General features: G+C 28.9%; 4 protein-coding genes across 4 annotated transcripts; all 4 read left to right on the top strand.

Moving 5' to 3' along the window:
* The first annotated feature begins 3,434 nt into the window (after window positions 1–3,434).
* Window positions 3,435–4,259, top strand: LOC108475942 (non-specific lipid-transfer protein 1-like). Its single transcript, XM_017777946.2, has 2 exons — window positions 3,435–3,871; window positions 3,992–4,259. The coding sequence occupies exons 1-2, from the start codon at window positions 3,537–3,539 to the stop codon at window positions 3,999–4,001; spliced, it is 345 nt and encodes a 114-aa protein (XP_017633435.1). The 5' UTR covers window positions 3,435–3,536; the 3' UTR covers window positions 4,002–4,259.
* Window positions 4,260–6,686: 2,427 nt separating this feature from the next.
* Window positions 6,687–8,042, top strand: LOC108474893 (glutathione transferase GST 23-like). The gene is made up of 2 exons (XM_017776933.2): window positions 6,687–7,136; window positions 7,486–8,042. The coding sequence occupies exons 1-2, from the start codon at window positions 6,828–6,830 to the stop codon at window positions 7,804–7,806; spliced, it is 630 nt and encodes a 209-aa protein (XP_017632422.1). The 5' UTR covers window positions 6,687–6,827; the 3' UTR covers window positions 7,807–8,042.
* A 1,689-nt stretch (window positions 8,043–9,731) lies between these two features.
* Window positions 9,732–13,812, top strand: LOC128290615 (glutathione transferase GST 23-like; the record flags this gene model as incomplete). The annotated part of the gene is made up of 2 exons (XM_053026338.1): window positions 9,732–10,127; window positions 13,333–13,812. Coding segments are annotated over 2 exons (759 nt in total), but the record flags the coding sequence as incomplete, so codon positions are not given.
* A 139-nt stretch (window positions 13,813–13,951) lies between these two features.
* Window positions 13,952–17,957, top strand: LOC108475314 (probable glutathione S-transferase). Its single transcript, XM_053026339.1, has 3 exons — window positions 13,952–14,163; window positions 15,076–15,136; window positions 17,595–17,957. The coding sequence occupies exons 1-3, from the start codon at window positions 13,952–13,954 to the stop codon at window positions 17,955–17,957; spliced, it is 636 nt and encodes a 211-aa protein (XP_052882299.1).
* The last annotated feature ends 988 nt before the right edge of the window (window positions 17,958–18,945 follow it).

Raw genomic sequence — 18,945 nt, forward strand, 5'->3', positions numbered from 1 at the left:
TCCTGAATATCGAACTTGAACCATGAATCCAAAACTTAGAACCTTGAACCGTGAATCTTAAACCTTAAATCTTGAGGTTTTGGGTTTTGGGATTTTGGTTCAAAGTTTGGGTTTTAGATTTAAAGGTTCAAGGTTTAGGGTTTAATGTTCGAATTTATGTTTTAGACTTGTGGTTTAAGATTTTGGGTTTGAGATTTTGGATAAAAAAATTATTAAAATTATATATAAATGACATGAAAAAATTGTTGAAATGTCATTAAATAATTAGAAATGAACTATAAATGGTATGACGGGAAGGTTCATAAAATAATTTCTCGAGTAAAATACTTAAAAATGTGTAAAAGTAAGTACATATTCATATTATAAAATAGTGTAAAAATAATAATTATCTAAATAAAATATATAAAATTGGATAAAAATTAAAAAAAAGAGATTTTTATAAATTTTGTTAAGAGATTAGATAAAAGCTGAATCTCAACCCAAATTCCATGGAAAGATAAAGAATTTCATCTTATAATATCTAAATAAATATCGAAATAAATGGAGAATTTAGTACTGCGACACGTGTCATCGTCTATGAATAGCGTCGGCGTCGGCATCGATGCTCAGTCTATGGGAAATCGGGGGTTTGTTCACCCATCACTGTTTTGGGTCCACACTCCACACGCCTGCCATTACCCATTTCCCATTGCCTTTCCCATTTTGTTGACTTTTGTACTTTACATAAAAGAAAGAGTCCAAAAATAGGAACACTCATAATTCTATATTTGGTATATATTTTGTATTATTTTGAGAAAAGACGAAAACACCATCGCTTTATAATATAAATTACATTATTTTAAACGTATTTTTATCATTTTATATTATTTATATAGTAAATATACACATGTAATAAAATGGAAGTCCTCCATTTTATTTTCTCAAAGAAGTTGCCTAACATCAAACATTGGGAAAATTAATAATTTCGGGATTATATTTATTCTTAAAACAAGATTTAGTTATGTAATCAACCATTTTATTTACTTCACGAAACACATGTTGAAATTTGACAGTCTAACTGCGTCTGCATTCCTCCTTTATTCTTCAAATTAAGATTATTGATGATGACCTTTAGCATATCCACTACACTTAAATTTAATTATCACTTTAATATATCCCTTTCTCCAAGCTATTTCAGGAAGAATATTTTTTTTATATTTTAAATCTCGATTAAATTTAGAATTAAATCAAATCAGATTTAAAAACAAAATCATGACATTTATAAAAAAAATTCCAATAAAATTGTGTATGATGAGTTATGATGCATAATATAAACAAAAACTACCATCACATCTTGGGAAGTGAATTGGTGCCCCATATTTATCTCTATGCTCTGAAATCTATGACCCCTTCCAAGCATCGAAGAAATAAACTCTATCTTCATGCAAATTAAACCATGCATATACAATATTTAAATTATATTTAACACTCTTAAAAAATTATAATTCAAACCCGATCCTTTTAAAAAAATTTCTAACTTTGTTTCTGTTCGTTGATACTTTGTTTAGAGTTTGAACCATGATAATCAGTATCAATCGTATTAGTTGATACGTACTATTTCAATCTTAAAATGATATAAAATATTCTATGTTTCGTTTCGATCAAAATTTCATGTATTTCTGTCATTTCGGTGTGTTTTGACCCATTGTGGTGTCAAGGGTGAAACTAGAACATTTTTTTAGGTGATAGAAATTAAATTGTAATTTTTGCTATAGTACAAATTTTATCATTTTTAAGGGGGATAAAGTACAAATTTACCTTTACTATCCTATTTGGTGTGTTTCAATTTGTACCTGTACATATTGGCTTGTAGTTGTTAGTGCAAAATTTTAATATTTTAAACCCATTTTAAAATTTTAATCTTACTCATTTTCATTTTTCTATAATTACATTTAAAATTAAAATTATTAAATTAAATTATTGAACTTAATTAATAGTTTTAAAACTTATATTTACATATAAATATATTTATATAGATGCAATTAAGATATATTTGCATGTATATATAATATATAATTTATTAAGGAACTAAAATTATCGATAAATATACATGTGAAAAATATTTAAATGTATATATAATTTATAAAAAAACTAAAATTTAAATTATATAAATACACATGTATATGAAAAATATTTAAAAACATCAATAAATATAAAATACTACACATATACCCATCAATACGATATTAGCTACCTTAATTATTTTTAACAATTTTTATAGATTCTAGTCATAACTATTCTTTTTGACACAATACCTATAACTACTCATAGCCCCTTCCTAACCTATAAATAGGAGGATAATGCGCTTCAGCATATTCGAACCCAATTTACTTGTATTGATAAAAATACTTATACCAATCGAGCTTAGAATTTAAACTGAAATTACATACCTCATTCCAATATAAGGTTTGTATGGTTGTTTGGGTATTTTAAAAAATAAGAAGAGGAGAAGAAAAAAACAAGGATATTTGTCATTACTATCCTATTAATGGACATTGAAGATCATATGTCAGCTCTGTAATCAAAGCTGCATGCAGAGAATGGAAACCATAAGAGAAGTTTGATGCAATAACTCAATTTCAATTAAACCCCAACTACCAACTAACACCTATTTAATTAAGTTGGTCAAATTATTATTTGGTTCCTTTTCTATGTTTCATTTCAAAGATTTAGTCCCTATAGTTTAGCATAATTTAATGATTTTGCTTTTATAATGTCATTAATATTAATTATTCCAATGTTAATGCAGATTTTTCTGAAAAACACCAATTTTGGTTAAATTATGTCAATGTGGTCGGAATTGGTGTTTTTAAAAAAAATTCATGTTTGTATTTTGGTTAAAGTAGTTAATGATGTTCATTTTTTGGATTAACTAATTATATTATTAAAGTAGTTGAATTATATCAAATTATTGAGTGCAATAATAAGGCGCATTGCACTCATAAGGGGAACACTGGGTTCAAACCTTGGAGACAAAGGCCTTTTCCCCTCAAATTTTTTGAAAATTTTAATTATACTTTTATAATTTTTTGAAAATTTTAATTAGGCTCCCTAAAACATTTTAAAATTATTATTAAACCTTTGAAAATATTTAAAAAATTCAGTTAGACTTTACAAAACTTTTTTGAAAATTCTCACTAAAACCCTCGAAATTTTTAAAAAATCTAGTTAGGCCCCCAAACTTAATGCCAAGATTCACCACTACTTGAAGAAAATATTGTTAGGAGGGGTAGGCACGAACCCCGAAAGTAATAAACTCTATGGACTGTAATACAGATATAGAGGATACCTTAGTTATAAAAAAAAATGGTAATGGCTTAAATCCAAATTTCAACATATTAGAAGGACCAAAACCACAATTTCACCTATTAAGCTCTATCGTTCCAACTCTCCATCTATATAAACCCCCCAAGCCTTTCGCTATTGAAACTCATCACCTTTCAAAACACTTCTCCAGTGACCAAAAAAGCTTCATTGTCTCTTCTATCGAAAACCCCATGGCTGCTCTTAAGCTAGTTTGTGCTCTAGTGTTGTGCATGTTGGTGGTTGAGCCCATTGCCACAACCGCCATAACATGCGGCGATGTGACAAGCAAAGTGGCCGGTTGCTTATCATACTTGCAGAACGGAGGGAACGTGCCGAAGGCTTGCTGCGACGGGATCCGGTCCCTGAACAACATGGCTCGAACCACCCCTGACCGCCAAACCGTGTGTGGGTGCTTGCAAGCTGCCGCTAAGGCTGTCAAAATTAAAGGCAACTTGGCTGAGACCCTCCCAGCCAAATGCAGTGTCAACATCCCTTACAAGATCAGCACTTCCACTAACTGCAAAAAGTACTAAACTTACATCCCTTTCCTTTTACCTTTTATTTATTGGTTTATTTACAGTTTTAATCCCTCTAATATACTATCAGTGCTAATATTATCCTTTTTTGTTTTTGAAATATGTTACAGTGTGAAGTGAGATGGATGAAGAGAGGGTTTTGCAGCAGCTTGCAGGAGATAAAATATGTGATTAAAAAGAAGAAGAAGAAGAAGAAGAATGAATAAGGATTTTGGGATGGAATTTTCAAAATCCAAAATTAGTCTCCACTTTAGTGTAGTGAGGCTTTGTTTATTTTGTTTTATGTTTTGGTCCCTGCATGTTGGCTCTAATTTTATATCCTCTATGTATTGGCTATTTTAATGTTTTAATGAATTAAAGTTTATGCTTTATCAATCAGATTAATATGTTTTAATATTGACCCCTATTAAATTTAATGTAGATTGATAAAAGGGAAGTCAAAGAATTTATGGAAATTTATTTAAACTTCAAATAATTCCAACAGATAGAATCCAAAAGTCTCCGATTTGTTTAAAATGGAGTGGATTTTTGTCTGAAAAGTAGATACGGCGTGGGGTGAGTTAGATTTTTTCTTTTGGATAGTGAGTATCACCCGATCCACTCAACTATATGAAATTATCATTTAACTTTTTTAATGCATTTATCTCGCCAAATTTGAGCATTTTGATACATATAAGTATTTTTGTTGGAACGTTGATACATAACTAATGGAATGTCTACAGCATCTCTATTGCCCGATAAAATAATATTGTCAGTATCGATAGAAATGATCTTTCCCTCTGTAGCAGGAACTCTTGAATCTAGAGCCACTTGGTGTTCCAACCCAGTTCCAATAATGCACTTCTCGAAATGAGAAAGCGGAATTGCTTGACGTTGCATATTAGAACTCGTTAAAGCTCGATTCGCGTCATTATGCTCGATAAAAGGAATGAGGTATTTATAAACTATTACAAGGGTAAAAAAGTATTAATGTAATATAGAAAAAACACTATATATTTTATATTTAAATATTTTTTGAAGAATTATGTTTGCATTTTTTATTTTAAAAAGATTGAAAATAGTAAAAATAAATACTAAAAATTAAATTAAAGTGAAACGAGGGGGGTGGGGATGGATGTGTTCGACATTCATGGAGGTAGTAGTGATTTTCAATATTATACATTCATAGTGGAGCAAAACATTCCAACTGTGGGCCGATGGTGGATTTAGCAATATTCGCCCCCGCCTTGCTCACCATTTCCATCCCGACTTGAGAATGCTACTATTTTAATGGGGAAAAAAAAAACCTTCTAAACATTAGAGGCATTTCTTAAAAAAAAGCATCGCCATATTTTTTGACGAGGGTTTTTGCAGTGTATTTGGCTTCGCCTCTATATATTGAAAAAACATCATTAGCATTCAATAAATTAAATACATTAAAATTTATCGTTAATGTATCCCTAATTATAGGGTAAACTACCTCACTAATCAATCTAAAATTAGATTATTCTTATTTTGATCACTCCAAATATTTTTGGTTAATTTGATTACTTTTGTTAAAGAAATTGATCAAATTGGTGGCTCAACTGTTGAATTAAGTTTTTATTTTATTTTTTTAAATTTTTCTATTTTTTTCCATTATTCTCTCTCTTCTCTCTCTTTTTTATTTTCTTCCTTTTAACCAAGGAACCCTAGCCATCACCACCCTTAAAGATGTTGTCGCTGCTTCTGTCGAACCATTGCCAGCAAGCTCAAAGTAAAAGGACATTTAAAAATCAAGTCATGTTAATGGCAGAATTAGGAGATCAAAGCACAAAAATTCTAAAGTTTTGGAAGTAACCTCACAAGTTTTTAGGGTTTTTTAGAGATCTGATCCTATAGATTTGAAGTAGATGCTTTGGACTTTACTTTGGTGGTTTTGACTCAACATGTTGACTTTGGACAATTACAGTAGCGACAGCGAGAAGTGATGGCTATGGGTAAGGAGAAGAAAGGAGAAGGAAAATAAGGAGAAAGAAGCGTTCCTCGTCATCATTCATTTACATGACAACGCTCATCAACGATGGTTGAACGAAGGAAGTGGCAACATTTTTAAGAGAAACGATGGCTAGGGTTTTTAAGTTAGGAGGGAGAAGATGAAAAAAAAAATAAGAAAGAAAGAAAGAAAAATTAAATAAAAAGAAATAAAAAAAGGGAAAACCATTCCATTAAATTTAACAATGGAGTGACTAATTTGACCAATTTGGTGACTAAAAAAATTAGGTGAGTAAAATAAGAACGACTTAATTTTAGAATGCTTAACAGGATAATTTACCCATAATTATTCTAAATTCTAAATATTTTATTATATTTATCTTTTATGTATTACTAAAACTTAAAAAGAAACATTTTAATATTCAATAATCATATTAGATTTCAATTAAATTTAAAATCAAACTGAATCGGACTCCTAATAGAAAGTAAGCTCTTTAAGATTTATTGGGTGAGTAAAAAGGAAACTTAAAAAAATAAAAGAAAAAATTGCTCAAAATAAAAAAATATGAAGATTGATTGTATAAATTAACTTAAAATTTTTGTTTGAAATAATGATTTAAGGTGCCACGTCAGTTTACCGTTACACCATTAACGACAATTAACGGTTCAATGACAAAATGTTACAATACGATAACACAACTGACTAAAACATAATATTTTAAACATAAATAACTAAAATATAATATAAAATAAATAAAAATAATTATTTTAATAGTTTACTCTTTATTTTTATTTCAAAATCCCTACATCCACCCAATAAATCTATCCATCAAAGATTGGTTCAGCCACCAAGTTTGAATTTATTGTTGACTTTATTCGACAGGAGCTATCAATGAACCCAATTTTCAATTATATTCTTTCCCCTTTCAAGTTATTGGTCCAAGCTTTAAAAAAAAAAAAAACTGCATAGATCTCAGTGTTCGAACCTCAAACATGGGTGAAGTAAAGCTGGTTGGCACATGGGTAAGCCCTTACACTTACAGAGTCAAATGGGCATTGAAATTGAAAGGCATAGCCTTCGACTATATAGAAGAAGATCTCTGCAACAAGAGTGCTTTGCTTCTTCAATATAATCCAATTCACAAGAAGGTACCAGTTTTCATTCATGGTGGGAAACCCATTTGCGAGTCAATTGTTATTATTGAATACATTGAAGAGATATGGCCGCATAATCCTTTGCTGCCAACTGATCCTTATGAGAGAGCCATGCTTCGGTTTTGGATAAAGTATGCTGAAGATAAGGTACGTATTTTTTTTTTAATTGTTTTTGTAAATTTTTCATTAGGAATAGATGCAGTTACGTCGTTCCGCAATGGTTCGGTTTCAATAACATAACAAAATTAATATGGGCCGGTCGGACTTAAATTTTAGTTTTTTTTATCCGAATTAGGTTTAGGTAAAATTTTAAGCTAGCCCCAAATCTATTAAACGGGCCTAAAATTTATCTAATTCAAAATTTTAAATTATTGATGAATTGATTTATAAGTCATTTTTTTTCCAAAAGGGTTTTCTTTTTTCACATTGAATTAGCAAGGCGAAGCCTTTTTTCTAACTTGGAAAATGTTTTCCCTTTCCTTGGGGATCTTTACAGGGTCCATCAATGTGGATGGTTGGTGAAGGGCAACACAAAGCAGAACAAGATAGCTTGGAGATGCTGAAAATTATAGAAGAAAAAGCACTGGGAGACCAGAAATTCTTTGGAGGGGACAACATTAACATGTTGGATATAGTGTTGGGACTTGGTCATTGGTTGGAAGGGGAGAAACTGCTTGAAGCTCATAAGCTCCATCGTTTGCATGTATGGCTCAAAAATTTCAAGCAAGTTCCTGTCATCAAAGAAGATCTCCCTGACCTTGATGCCATGCTTGCTTACTTAAGGTGTCAAAGGGAAATGTCACCAGCAACTCATTAATGATTCCAAGGAGAATTCAAAACCAAAAGAGCCCATTGAATAATAGTAAGCTTGTGTATTATCTGTTCTTTTTGATACAATACTTAAAATTATTCATAGTCTTTTCTTAACCCTTAAATAAGAGGATAATACGCTTCAGCGCATTTAAATTTATGTCCTCTTATACTGGTAAAAATACCAATGCCAATCGAGGTAAGACTCAATCGGCAAAAAAAATAAGAAATTAAATTGCTTTAGTTTTTGAAAGGATGTTATTCGAAGAGGTAGCATCAAATCCTAAAAGGATTAGGTTCCTTCTTGTTTCAAGAAATAAAGAACATTTTCATTTTCATATTTGTTTTTAGAAAATGAAAAAAAATTAAAGAAATGTGATTGGTTGAAATTTTAAATATGATTTTTGAAAAATGAAAATATAAAAATTTTAAAGATACTGAAAGACAATTTCTATCAACACAACAAAGACTTTAGCATCATCATCAATAGAACATTATAACATGTTGGCAATTGGTTTTGTCACAATTCAAGCACGACATATTTGGAGTGGTTGCAAGCACTTAATACGATAAGAAAATCAACCCCGGATGGTCCAAAGCAGCGAGAAAAAATTGACAAAAGAATCGAGCATTCACCAAACTAGAGAGGACGACAACAAAATTATCCCTAAAATCACTTGTAAAACTAAGATTATATGCATAAGCAAGACTAAAAAACGTGTTACAAGAGTAGAAAAAAAATTCTAAAACTGAAGACTTATAAAACTCGTGACAACATGGGCCAAATCAACTCGTGAAATCATTTATTATTATGAAATACTCCTAAACATAGTAATAAGTTGACGAAGAGGCACTGGTGGCCGATGAATTTTTAGCAAATGACAGACACCGTCATCTGTCCATCACAACTTGTGAAAACAATAAAGATACATCTAAAATAGATCTGCAAACTGAAAAGAGAGAAGTCATGTGTAATGAATGAGAATAAGAAAGAAAGGATTGATGGCCGGAGACTGACACCACCGTTGAGTAAAACAAATTTTAAAATTTTTTTTCATAAATAAATATTAATAAGTTGTTGGAATCAAAGAAATGCTTCCACATGATCACAAATGTTTGCTTAGGTAAAACATCAAAGATAAACTATTTTAAACATACTAGATAGAGATTAGGTTCTATTTAAATTAGATAATTTTAAATACCATAAAAAATAATATATTATATTTACGTAATCATGATTACAATAATATATTTTTATATATATCGTTTTAATAATTTTAAGTGTAATAGTAGGTTATATTGTATTTTTAGGAAGAATATTCGGGTTAAAATTTTAAAAATGATGTTGTTAGAAAAAATAACCATAAACGGGAGAAATGATACCTTCTTCCATAAACAATGTTCATAAATTGTAAATTAAATATATATGATACATTAACTATACAAGAAAAGACATATATAATAATTCATATATATATTTCTATTTGAAATTAGGCGGTAAATATACAAAATTCAAAACGCAACATAAAATATGTAGATATATTTTAATGTTGTCACAATCGATTAACTTATTGAATAAAACTAATAATCGAATTGATTGATTGGATTGGAAATAAGTTAAGATATCTATTTGAAGAAAAGTATTAAATCGATTAAATTAGTTAAAAAATTAGTTAAATTTACGGTTGAACTGAATTTTGTAAATATTTTAATGAAGTTATTATTATTTCTTTTATCGAACTAATCGAATTTGTAGATCAATGAGTTAATAACCTGACTGATACGAATACTAATCCGATTCTCAAAATATTTATTCAAATTACAAAAACCAAGTAATAAAGTTGCATCATGCATGACATTACCTTATATTATTATATACAAATATTTTTATGTACTCTCCTTAATTCCTTTTATTAACACTTCATCTTTACCGTACTCAAAGCTTTGACTACTAATCCTACTATAAAGTTATACTCTCCGCTCTCAGAATCTACCAGAAAATCGACTAATCTCCCAACCATAGCGGTCGTGAAACTGTTCGGAACTTGGCTTAGTCCGTACGTTTACAGAGTAATTTGGGCTCTGAAACTCAAAGGCATACCTTACGAATACATCGAAGAAGATCTCTCCAACAAGAGTCCTTTGCTTCTTCAATATAATCCAGTTCATAAGAAGATCCCAGTACTCCTTCACGACGGCAAACCGATCTGTGAATCCACCGTCATCCTTCGATATATCGATGAGATTTGGCCGCAAAATCCCTTGCTGCCTGCTGATCCCTATGACAGAGCCGTTGCTCTGTTTTGGATCAAATTTGCCGATGACAAGGTAAAATCCTCTACTTCTTTTTTTGGCTTAAATACAAAGTTAACCCTCAAACTATATCGTATTTATCACTTAGGTGCCTAATAGTTTTTTTTTGATAAAAATGATATTTAAACGGTTAATTTTATCCTATTTTACCAAAACAATATAGCACCATGTTTTATTGGCATCGTACACTTTTTAGATAAAATGTAACGAAAATAATAGTTTAAGCATATTTCTGACCAAAAAATTTATGTACTTAAATTGAGAAAATTGACATAGTTTAGACACTAATTTTGCAGTTAAACCTTTTTCTATTTATTTGATGCATATGAAGAATTTCCCATTTATTGATTTTTATATTTATATTTATTTATTTATATCAATAGTGAATATTATTTATTAAGTGTTGTATTGAGTTGATAAGGGTGGCACTAGATGTGCTCTTGGGTTAGGTCGGGTTCGAATTTAGTATAAACGTGATATTAACATATATTATGCTTGTCTAAATCAAAATATGAGCTTAAAATTTTGCCCAAACTCACCTATGTTTGCAATAAACTAATCTAAACCAATTTTAGGCTCACCCATATTAATTTTAATTTTTTTAAAAATTATATTTATTTTATTTTATTTTAATATTAATAATTTTTTTATATTTTTATTTATTGAAATTTTTTATATAGTGATTTTAATATTATTTTAATGTTTACATTAGAATAGTATTATATATTTAGTATAGGTTTATTTTTTAAAGTGTTCTAAATTATATAATATATAAAAATAACATAATATAAAGTATTATAAACTTAAAACGGGTTCGGATCGGGTCTTTGAATGTTCAAGCTCGAGCCCAACTCATATTTTAAACCGGTTTAATTTTTTTCGAACCTAATATTTTTGTCCGAACCCTCTCAAATTTCAAGTGGGACTTCGAGCTTGAGCGAATAGCCTAACCCATGAACAGGTCTAGGTGGCACCAATTAAATTAGAAAAATTACGGAGATGTTTTTTTATAATTAAAATAATTTATTTTATTTGAGGGTAATTTAGTCTTTCTATTTTAAAAATTAATAAAAAATGCATATGGGGGAATTGAAAATGAGTCAACTAGGTTAGAAAAACTTTTAATTTATCACTCGATTAAAGTACTATTTTAATATTTTTATATATTTTAATTTTTATTATGCATGCTTTATTACCCCAACCAATTATATATAGAGAGGATTTCTAGTACATATATTAATGTATTTGATCGAACGGGTGTTTTAACTTAACTCGACATGACTCAAGATTGATTACAATATCATGATAAACAATTTTAATCTATTTTTTAAATTTTAATATCTTACATATTTTACGTGTTATTATTAATATTTGTATCAACTTATACATTTTATTATATATTGTATGTTATTTTAAATACACATCTGTATTCTAAATTTGTTGTTTCCACATGCATAAGTGTGTGATAGGATTTCTAGTATTAATAAAGCACTGATTAAGTTGGTGTCACAAGTCAACTGAGCACCAACTCGGTTAGAAAATTACGGGAAGGCTTTAATGTAATTAAAATAAGTAATATTATTCGAGGGTATTTTAATATTTTCATTAAAAAAATCAACATGGTAGGTATCAAACCCATGCCAATTGCATTCTTAAAGTTTTAAATTACCATTCAACTAAAGTTTTATTTTAATATTTTTATACATTTTATTTTATTATGCACGATTTATTATCTCCACCAGTTATATATAATTAATAATAATAATACCCTTAATTGAGTTGATGTCACAAGTTAACTCGACATTGACTCAAGATCGAGGACAACAAAATGATAGACAATTTTATTATAATCTAGTAATAAATAGTTAATGATAGTTGAAAAGTTAAAATACACTCTTAAGTCCCATATTCTTCATATATTTAGAATTTAGTCATCTACTTTTATTTCCAAGAATTTAATTTCTCTACTTTTTATATATCAAAATTTATATTTAATTGTTAACACAGTTAATTTTTTTGTTAAATTTGTTGGTGCGATATTTTAAATAAAAAAGTTACTCATTTAATAGTCATATAACAAAAAAATAGAGTTATGAACTCGAGTTTAACATAAAGAGTTAATTGTGTTTACGGTTATATTTACATTTTTAAATGGGTTAAATCATAATTTGAGGCATGAACTTGACAATAATTCTCACATTGGGGTTTCAACTTTTTTTTTTGTCCAAATTAATTTATAAACTTGGCAATTGTTCACATGTTAAGGCTTGAACTAGGTAATTGTTCCTACATTGGGGTATGGACTTTTTTTTGTTCAAGTTAATCCTTAAATTTGGTAATTGTTCTCATGTTAGTGCTTGAACTAGGCTTGAGCATTAGGGTTTTAAGAAAATATTAAGGATTAAGGTGTTGTTTGATAAATTGGAAAATTAAGTGTTGAAAAATAAGGGTTATTATTGAAAATTGAAGTGCGGAATTTAAGTTATAAAATTTGTTTGATACATTAATTAAAATTAATTATGGAATAAAATTATATTTTTTGATAAATATAGATTTTGAATTATATAAAATTATAGTTTACATGTTATAATTAATTTTAAACATTTTACTTTATTCTAAACCAAAATCAAGTTTTTTAAACATTAAGTTTTTATAGGATAACAAAATATTAAAATAAATAAAATAAAATTGAGTTCATTGAAAATATTTTCCATGAAGTTATAATTAGGTTTTCTTTACTCATCATTTTCCACACTTTTTTATAGAAAATTCTATTGGAGTATCAAACTTGTGTAAAATATTAATCATTGAAAATATTATCAAACAATGTTTAACTTGGACAAAAAAAATCCAAGCTTTAATGTTGGAATAATTGTCAAGTTCAGGGATTAACTTAAATAAAAATAATTCAGGCCATATCGTGAGAACAGTCACCAAGTTCAAGAACTAATTTGAACAAAAAAAGAGTTTAGGTGCCAATGTGGGAGTAGTTACTAAGTTTTAGCCCCGTAAAGTGATTTAACCCTTTTTTAACTTTAACGGTAGTGGGATTAAATTTATTGAAATAAAAAATAGGACTACATTGCAAACATACAAAGCATACAAGGACTTATAACATATTTTAACCTAGTTGATATTAAGATTTTAGCACTTTTTAGTTTGGATTTTTTTATGGTAAATAACTTTTGATGGCTGATACTAGAATCTCTGCTTAAAATAGAGTCCTTTACTCTCAAAGCTTTATCGAACCGAAGGTGAAGAACAACAAGCGATAGTGAAGGAGTGGTTGGAAATGCTGGAAGCAATGGAAGAACATGCGCTGATCGGAGGGAAAAAATTCTTTGGCGGAGACGAGATAAACATGGTGGACATTGCATTTTGCATGGTTGCTCACTGGCTCGGGCTTATCGAAGACTTTGCAGGGCTTAAAATCTTTGAGCCACACAAGTTCCCTCGAGTGAGCTCGTGGATCCAAAATTTCAAATCAGTCCCTGTAATCAAAGACAACTTGTCTGATACTGATAAGATGTTAGCTTTGTTGAACCGTCGTAGGGAGATGTTGTTGACATCAAAATCAAATTAGGGTTTGGAACATTGATTGTATTTTCTCCCATGGAAGTGTTAAATAATAGTTAAACAAAGTTCAAAACCCTTATCTAAGTGATGTCGGATAAAATAATAATGTCTCTTTTGGTTATTAGTGTAAGAACACAAGGAAAATACTTATTTATTACATATGTTTTACAATAGTTAGACATAAAATAAAGAATAGTTCAAATTGATAATCCGGAGGTGGTCAAAGCCCTACAAGAGCGTGGGGTGACGACTCAGGAGTTACAATGCTTAGGAGAGTTAAACGAATTTTAGAATCTGAAGGGCAGTGGTGGATAAGGTATGTTCCTAGAGAAGCTAATTCAGTGGCCGATTGCTTGGCAAAGATGAGTCTAGAATGGAAGATAAGTTTACAGATTTACGAGAACCCTCCTGATGCAGTCTTAGCGATGTTGCAACGTGATCAAAGTAGCCAAGCTTTTCTTCAAGGAAATTTGATGTAATTTTTTTATCACAAAAAAAAATAACTATTGTAAAAATATGATCACTTCAAAATAAACGACCTTAGTTAAGAATAAGTCACGAGAATGACTAAATACTATCAATTCAATTAGTTATGAAAACGAAATCAAATTACCAAATCAAACATTTTAAATTAGTATGAGCTCCCCAAGAGCTTCATCGAAAACCTGAACACATTCATTCTTGTCTAAAGCTATTTTAGCTAGGAAATGTGCATATTTATTCTCTTCCTTAGGAACATGTCTTAACCTCCATTATTCAATATGCTTTAAAATTTGAAGACTTTGATATTATCAATTACCCGTGTTTAGACTATCAGTGAATATCGTTATTTTATCAAGTTCTCGCTTGTGATAAAGAAGCAGACCATCTAAAGTCTCCCACATATGTATTTTAAATTTATGATTTTCATACGCATAAGATATAATTACTATTAGTGTATAAATATATTCACAATGACTCAAAAATTTCTAGCAAGTTCTTGGAATCAAACATGATGACATGTTTGCTTACGTAAAACATCGAACATACTAGATAGAGTTTAGGTTATATTTAAATTAGATAATTTTAAATACCTAAAAGATATAATATATTATATTCACTAATCATGATATACAACAATGTTTATATATACATATTTATCATTTTGTATTTAAAATTTATCTTATCTAATCATAAGTTATATTGTACTTTTGAGAAGAGATTTGAGTTAAAATTTTAAAATGGTATTATTGAAAAGAATAATCACAAATCATCTTTACAAATGGCAAAACAAATATGGATAAACTATAAAAATAGTTATTTTCGTTTGTCCCAGATTACATTTTGGTTGATTATGTTTAAAATGTTACGTTTTAGTCACTTATGTTATTGTTTTGTTACATAGTAGTTACTCTGCCGTTAAGCTCAGTTACTTCCCTAACAACAATCCTATGTGGCAATCCGAATGGGTTCTAAATGCCAATTTGGATATCTAACTGGGATAAGAATAGTTTTTCGGTCAAAATGGAAAATAAAACTAAAAGAAAAAAGAGACGAACAGTTTTTCTTTTCCAATTCAAGGTGTAATTAATTAAAAACCTATTCTCGTCCCAGTTAGACATCCAAGTCGGCATTTAGAACCCATCCGGATTGCCACATAGGATTGTTGTTAGGGAGGTAACGGAGGTTAATATGACAGAGCCGTTGCTCTGTTTTGGATTAAATTTGCCGATGACAAGGTAAAATCCTCTTCTTTTCTTTTTTTGGCTTAAATGCAAAATTAACCCTCAAACTATATCGTATTTACCACTTAGGTGTCTAAGAGTTTTTTTTTTTTTTTTTTTTGCAAAAATGATATTTAAACGGTTAATTTTATTGGCATCGTACACTTTTTAGATAAAATATAACTAATTCAATAGTGTAAGCATAATTTTTACCAAAAATTTAGGTAGTAAAATGAGAAAATTGACATAGTTTAGATACTAATTTTGGAATTAAACCTTTTTATTTATTTATTGATGCAATGGTGATTTTCCCATTTATTAATTTTTATTTATATTTATTTATCTATATCAATAGTCAATTTTTTGAATAAATAGTCAATATTATTTTTGAAGTGTTCTATTGACTTGATAAGCGTTGTACCAACTAAATTAGAAAAATACGAAACTAATTTTTATAATTAAAATAATTTATATATTTGAGGGTAATTTAATTTTTCTATTTAAAAAATTAATAAAAATACATATTATGGGAATTGAAAACGGTCAATTGAGTTAGAAAAACTTTTAATTTATCACTCAATTATAGTATTATTTTAATATTTTTGAACATTTCAATTTGTATTATGCACATTTTTTACCCCAATCAATTATATATATATATATATATATGTATATTTGATCTGAACTGGTGTCTCAACTTAATTCGACACCGACTCAAGATTGATGTCAACACCATCATAAACAATTTTAATCTATTTTTTTCATTTTAATATCTTACATATTTTAAGTGTTACTATTATTAATTAGTGTCAATCTATACATTTTATTATTTATTGTATGTTATTTTTAAACACACATTTGTGTACTAAATTTGTGGTTTCCACACGCATACGCATGTGATAGGATTTCCAATATTAATAAAGCATTGACTAAGTTGGTGTCACAAGTCAACCGGGCACCAACTTGGCTAGGGAATTACGAGAAGGCCTTTTCGTAATTAAAATAAGTAATATTATTCAAGGTTATTTTAGTCTTGTCACTTTAAAAAATGGTAGGAATTAAACCCATGCCAATTGTATCATTAAAGTTTTTAATTTACCATTCAACTAAAGTTTTATTTTGATATTTTTATACATTTTTATTTTATTATGCACGCTTTATTACTCCCGCCAGTTGTATATATAGTTAATATTAATAAAGCTTTTAACTGAGTTGATATCACAAGTTAACTCGACACTGACTCAAGATTGAGGACAAAAAAACGATAAACAACTTTAGTTTATTTTTTTCATTTTAACACCATATATATTTCATATGTTGTTTTTAATTAGTTTCAAATCATATGTTTCAATATTTATTGTACGTTATTTTTAAACATACATTTGCGTTCGAAATTTGTAGTTTTCACATGCATACGTGTGTGATATAATTTCTAGTTATTTATTAAGCTTTTTACTGAGTCGGTGTCACCCACCAATCATATCCCAATTTAGGAAATTACTAAAAAAATATTTAATTTGCTAAAAAATATTTAATTTGCTAAGTAACTTATAAGATTATATAGATATTTTTGTCTTTTATATTTTTAAACATTAAGTTTTTATAGGATAACATAATATTAAAATAAATAAAATAAAATTAAGTTAATTGAAAATATTCTCCATTAAGTGATAATTAATTTTATTTACTCATCATTTTCACACTTTTTATTGAAAAATTCTATTGGATTATTAAACGTGTGTAAAATATTAATCATTGAAAATGTTAATTTTTAATTGATTAAAATTTTTTAGTGGTTTATCAAACAATGTCTAACTTGGACCAAAAAAAATTCAGACCTCAATGTGAGAATAATAGTTAAGTTTAGGGATTAACTTGAACAAAAAATAGTTTAGGCCATACCGTGAGAACAATCGCTAAATTCAAGGACTAATTTGAACCCAAAAAGTTCAAGCCCCAATGTGGGAGTAGTTGCTAAGTTCCAGACCCATAAAGTGATTTAACCCTTTTTAACTTTAACAGTAGTGGGATTAAATTTCTTGAAATAAAAAATAGGAAGACTAAATTGCAAACATACAGAGAATACAAGGACTTGTAACATATTTTAACCTATTTGAAATTAAGATTCTAGCTCTTTGTAGTTTGAAATTTTGTATTGTACATAAATTTTGATGGCTGATACTAGAATCTCTGTTTAAAACAGAATCCTATAATCGCAAAGCTTTATCGAACCGAAGGTGAAGAACAACAGGCAGTAGTGAAGGAGTGGTTGGAAATGCTGGAAGCCATGGAAGAACATGCACTGATCGGAGGAAAAAAATTCTTCGGCGGAGACGAGATAAACATGGTGGACATTGCATTTTGCATGGTTGCTCACTGGCTCGGGGTTTTCGAAGACGCAGCAGGGCTTAAAGTCTTTGAGCCACACAAATTCCCTCAAGTGAGCTCGTGGATTCAAAATTTCAAATCAGTCCCTATAATCAAAGACAACTTGCCTGATACTGATAAGATAGTTGCTTACTTGAAGAGTCGTAAAGAGATGTTATTGACATCAAAATCGAATTAGGGTTTGGAACATTGATTGCATTTTCTCCCATGGAAGTGTTAAATGTTCCACATAAGGTTGAAGATGTAATCCAATATTTGAGAGGATTTGAACACTTATGTTCTTTATCCAAAGTTTTCAAAATTCGAACCGATCAAGTTATCGATTTGTTGGTCTAATAGTTTCGATTGGTCTGTTTGGTTCGTTTAAATAAATCATCAAGATTAAAAAATAATAAAAATCCAGTTCAATGGGTCCATACTGGTTTGCATCCCTTCCTTCCTATATCAGGTCTATTTGGGCCTTTTCATTTATCAAGTCAATTATATGTGTTGTTTTGTCTTTAAACCAACTCATATAATTTTTAGTCCAATAAATTTTTTTTATGCACAAAATATTATTTATTCTTTTAATTAACTAAACTAACTAAATTATTTTCTCAGCCCAATTCTAATTTCATTAAACTCATGACAACTTTACCGATTAAAATCTATGAACAAATTAATTTAATTAACTTATCCTTATGAAACCACGATGATGTATTAATAAAATTTCACCTCAAAATTCAATTATTTAATAAAATAATAATTTAAAGTCATTAATTAATTTTCGAGCGATTCCTTATTTATAGTAAGATAATTCAAAGTCATTAATTAACTTGTCTATTTATAAGATGTGTCAAAGTATGAAATAATTCTCTAACTAAACTTAATATAACATAAAAACCTATAGGTACATGCCAACCAAAATAGCAAGAATTTCACCAACTCAATGAGTGCAAGATTTTCTGCTAGATGTTGATAACAATGAGTGCACACAATTGAATTTAACCTGCGCACGGAAAGCAAACTGAATGCTGAGTGTCGTAACCATTTTTTTGAAAACGGGAGAATCGACTTAGATTTTGAAAATGAAAACAAATAGAGGAGTTACCACCAATCCTTTTTGATGAGGTGTGATCGGGTCACCTCAAATTAATCATTTTAATAAAAGTTAAGACTTACTAAAA

The sequence above is a fragment of the Gossypium arboreum genome, chromosome 3 (assembly GCF_025698485.1).
Source record: "Gossypium arboreum isolate Shixiya-1 chromosome 3, ASM2569848v2, whole genome shotgun sequence".
NCBI classification, from domain to species: Eukaryota; Viridiplantae; Streptophyta; class Magnoliopsida; order Malvales; family Malvaceae; genus Gossypium; species Gossypium arboreum.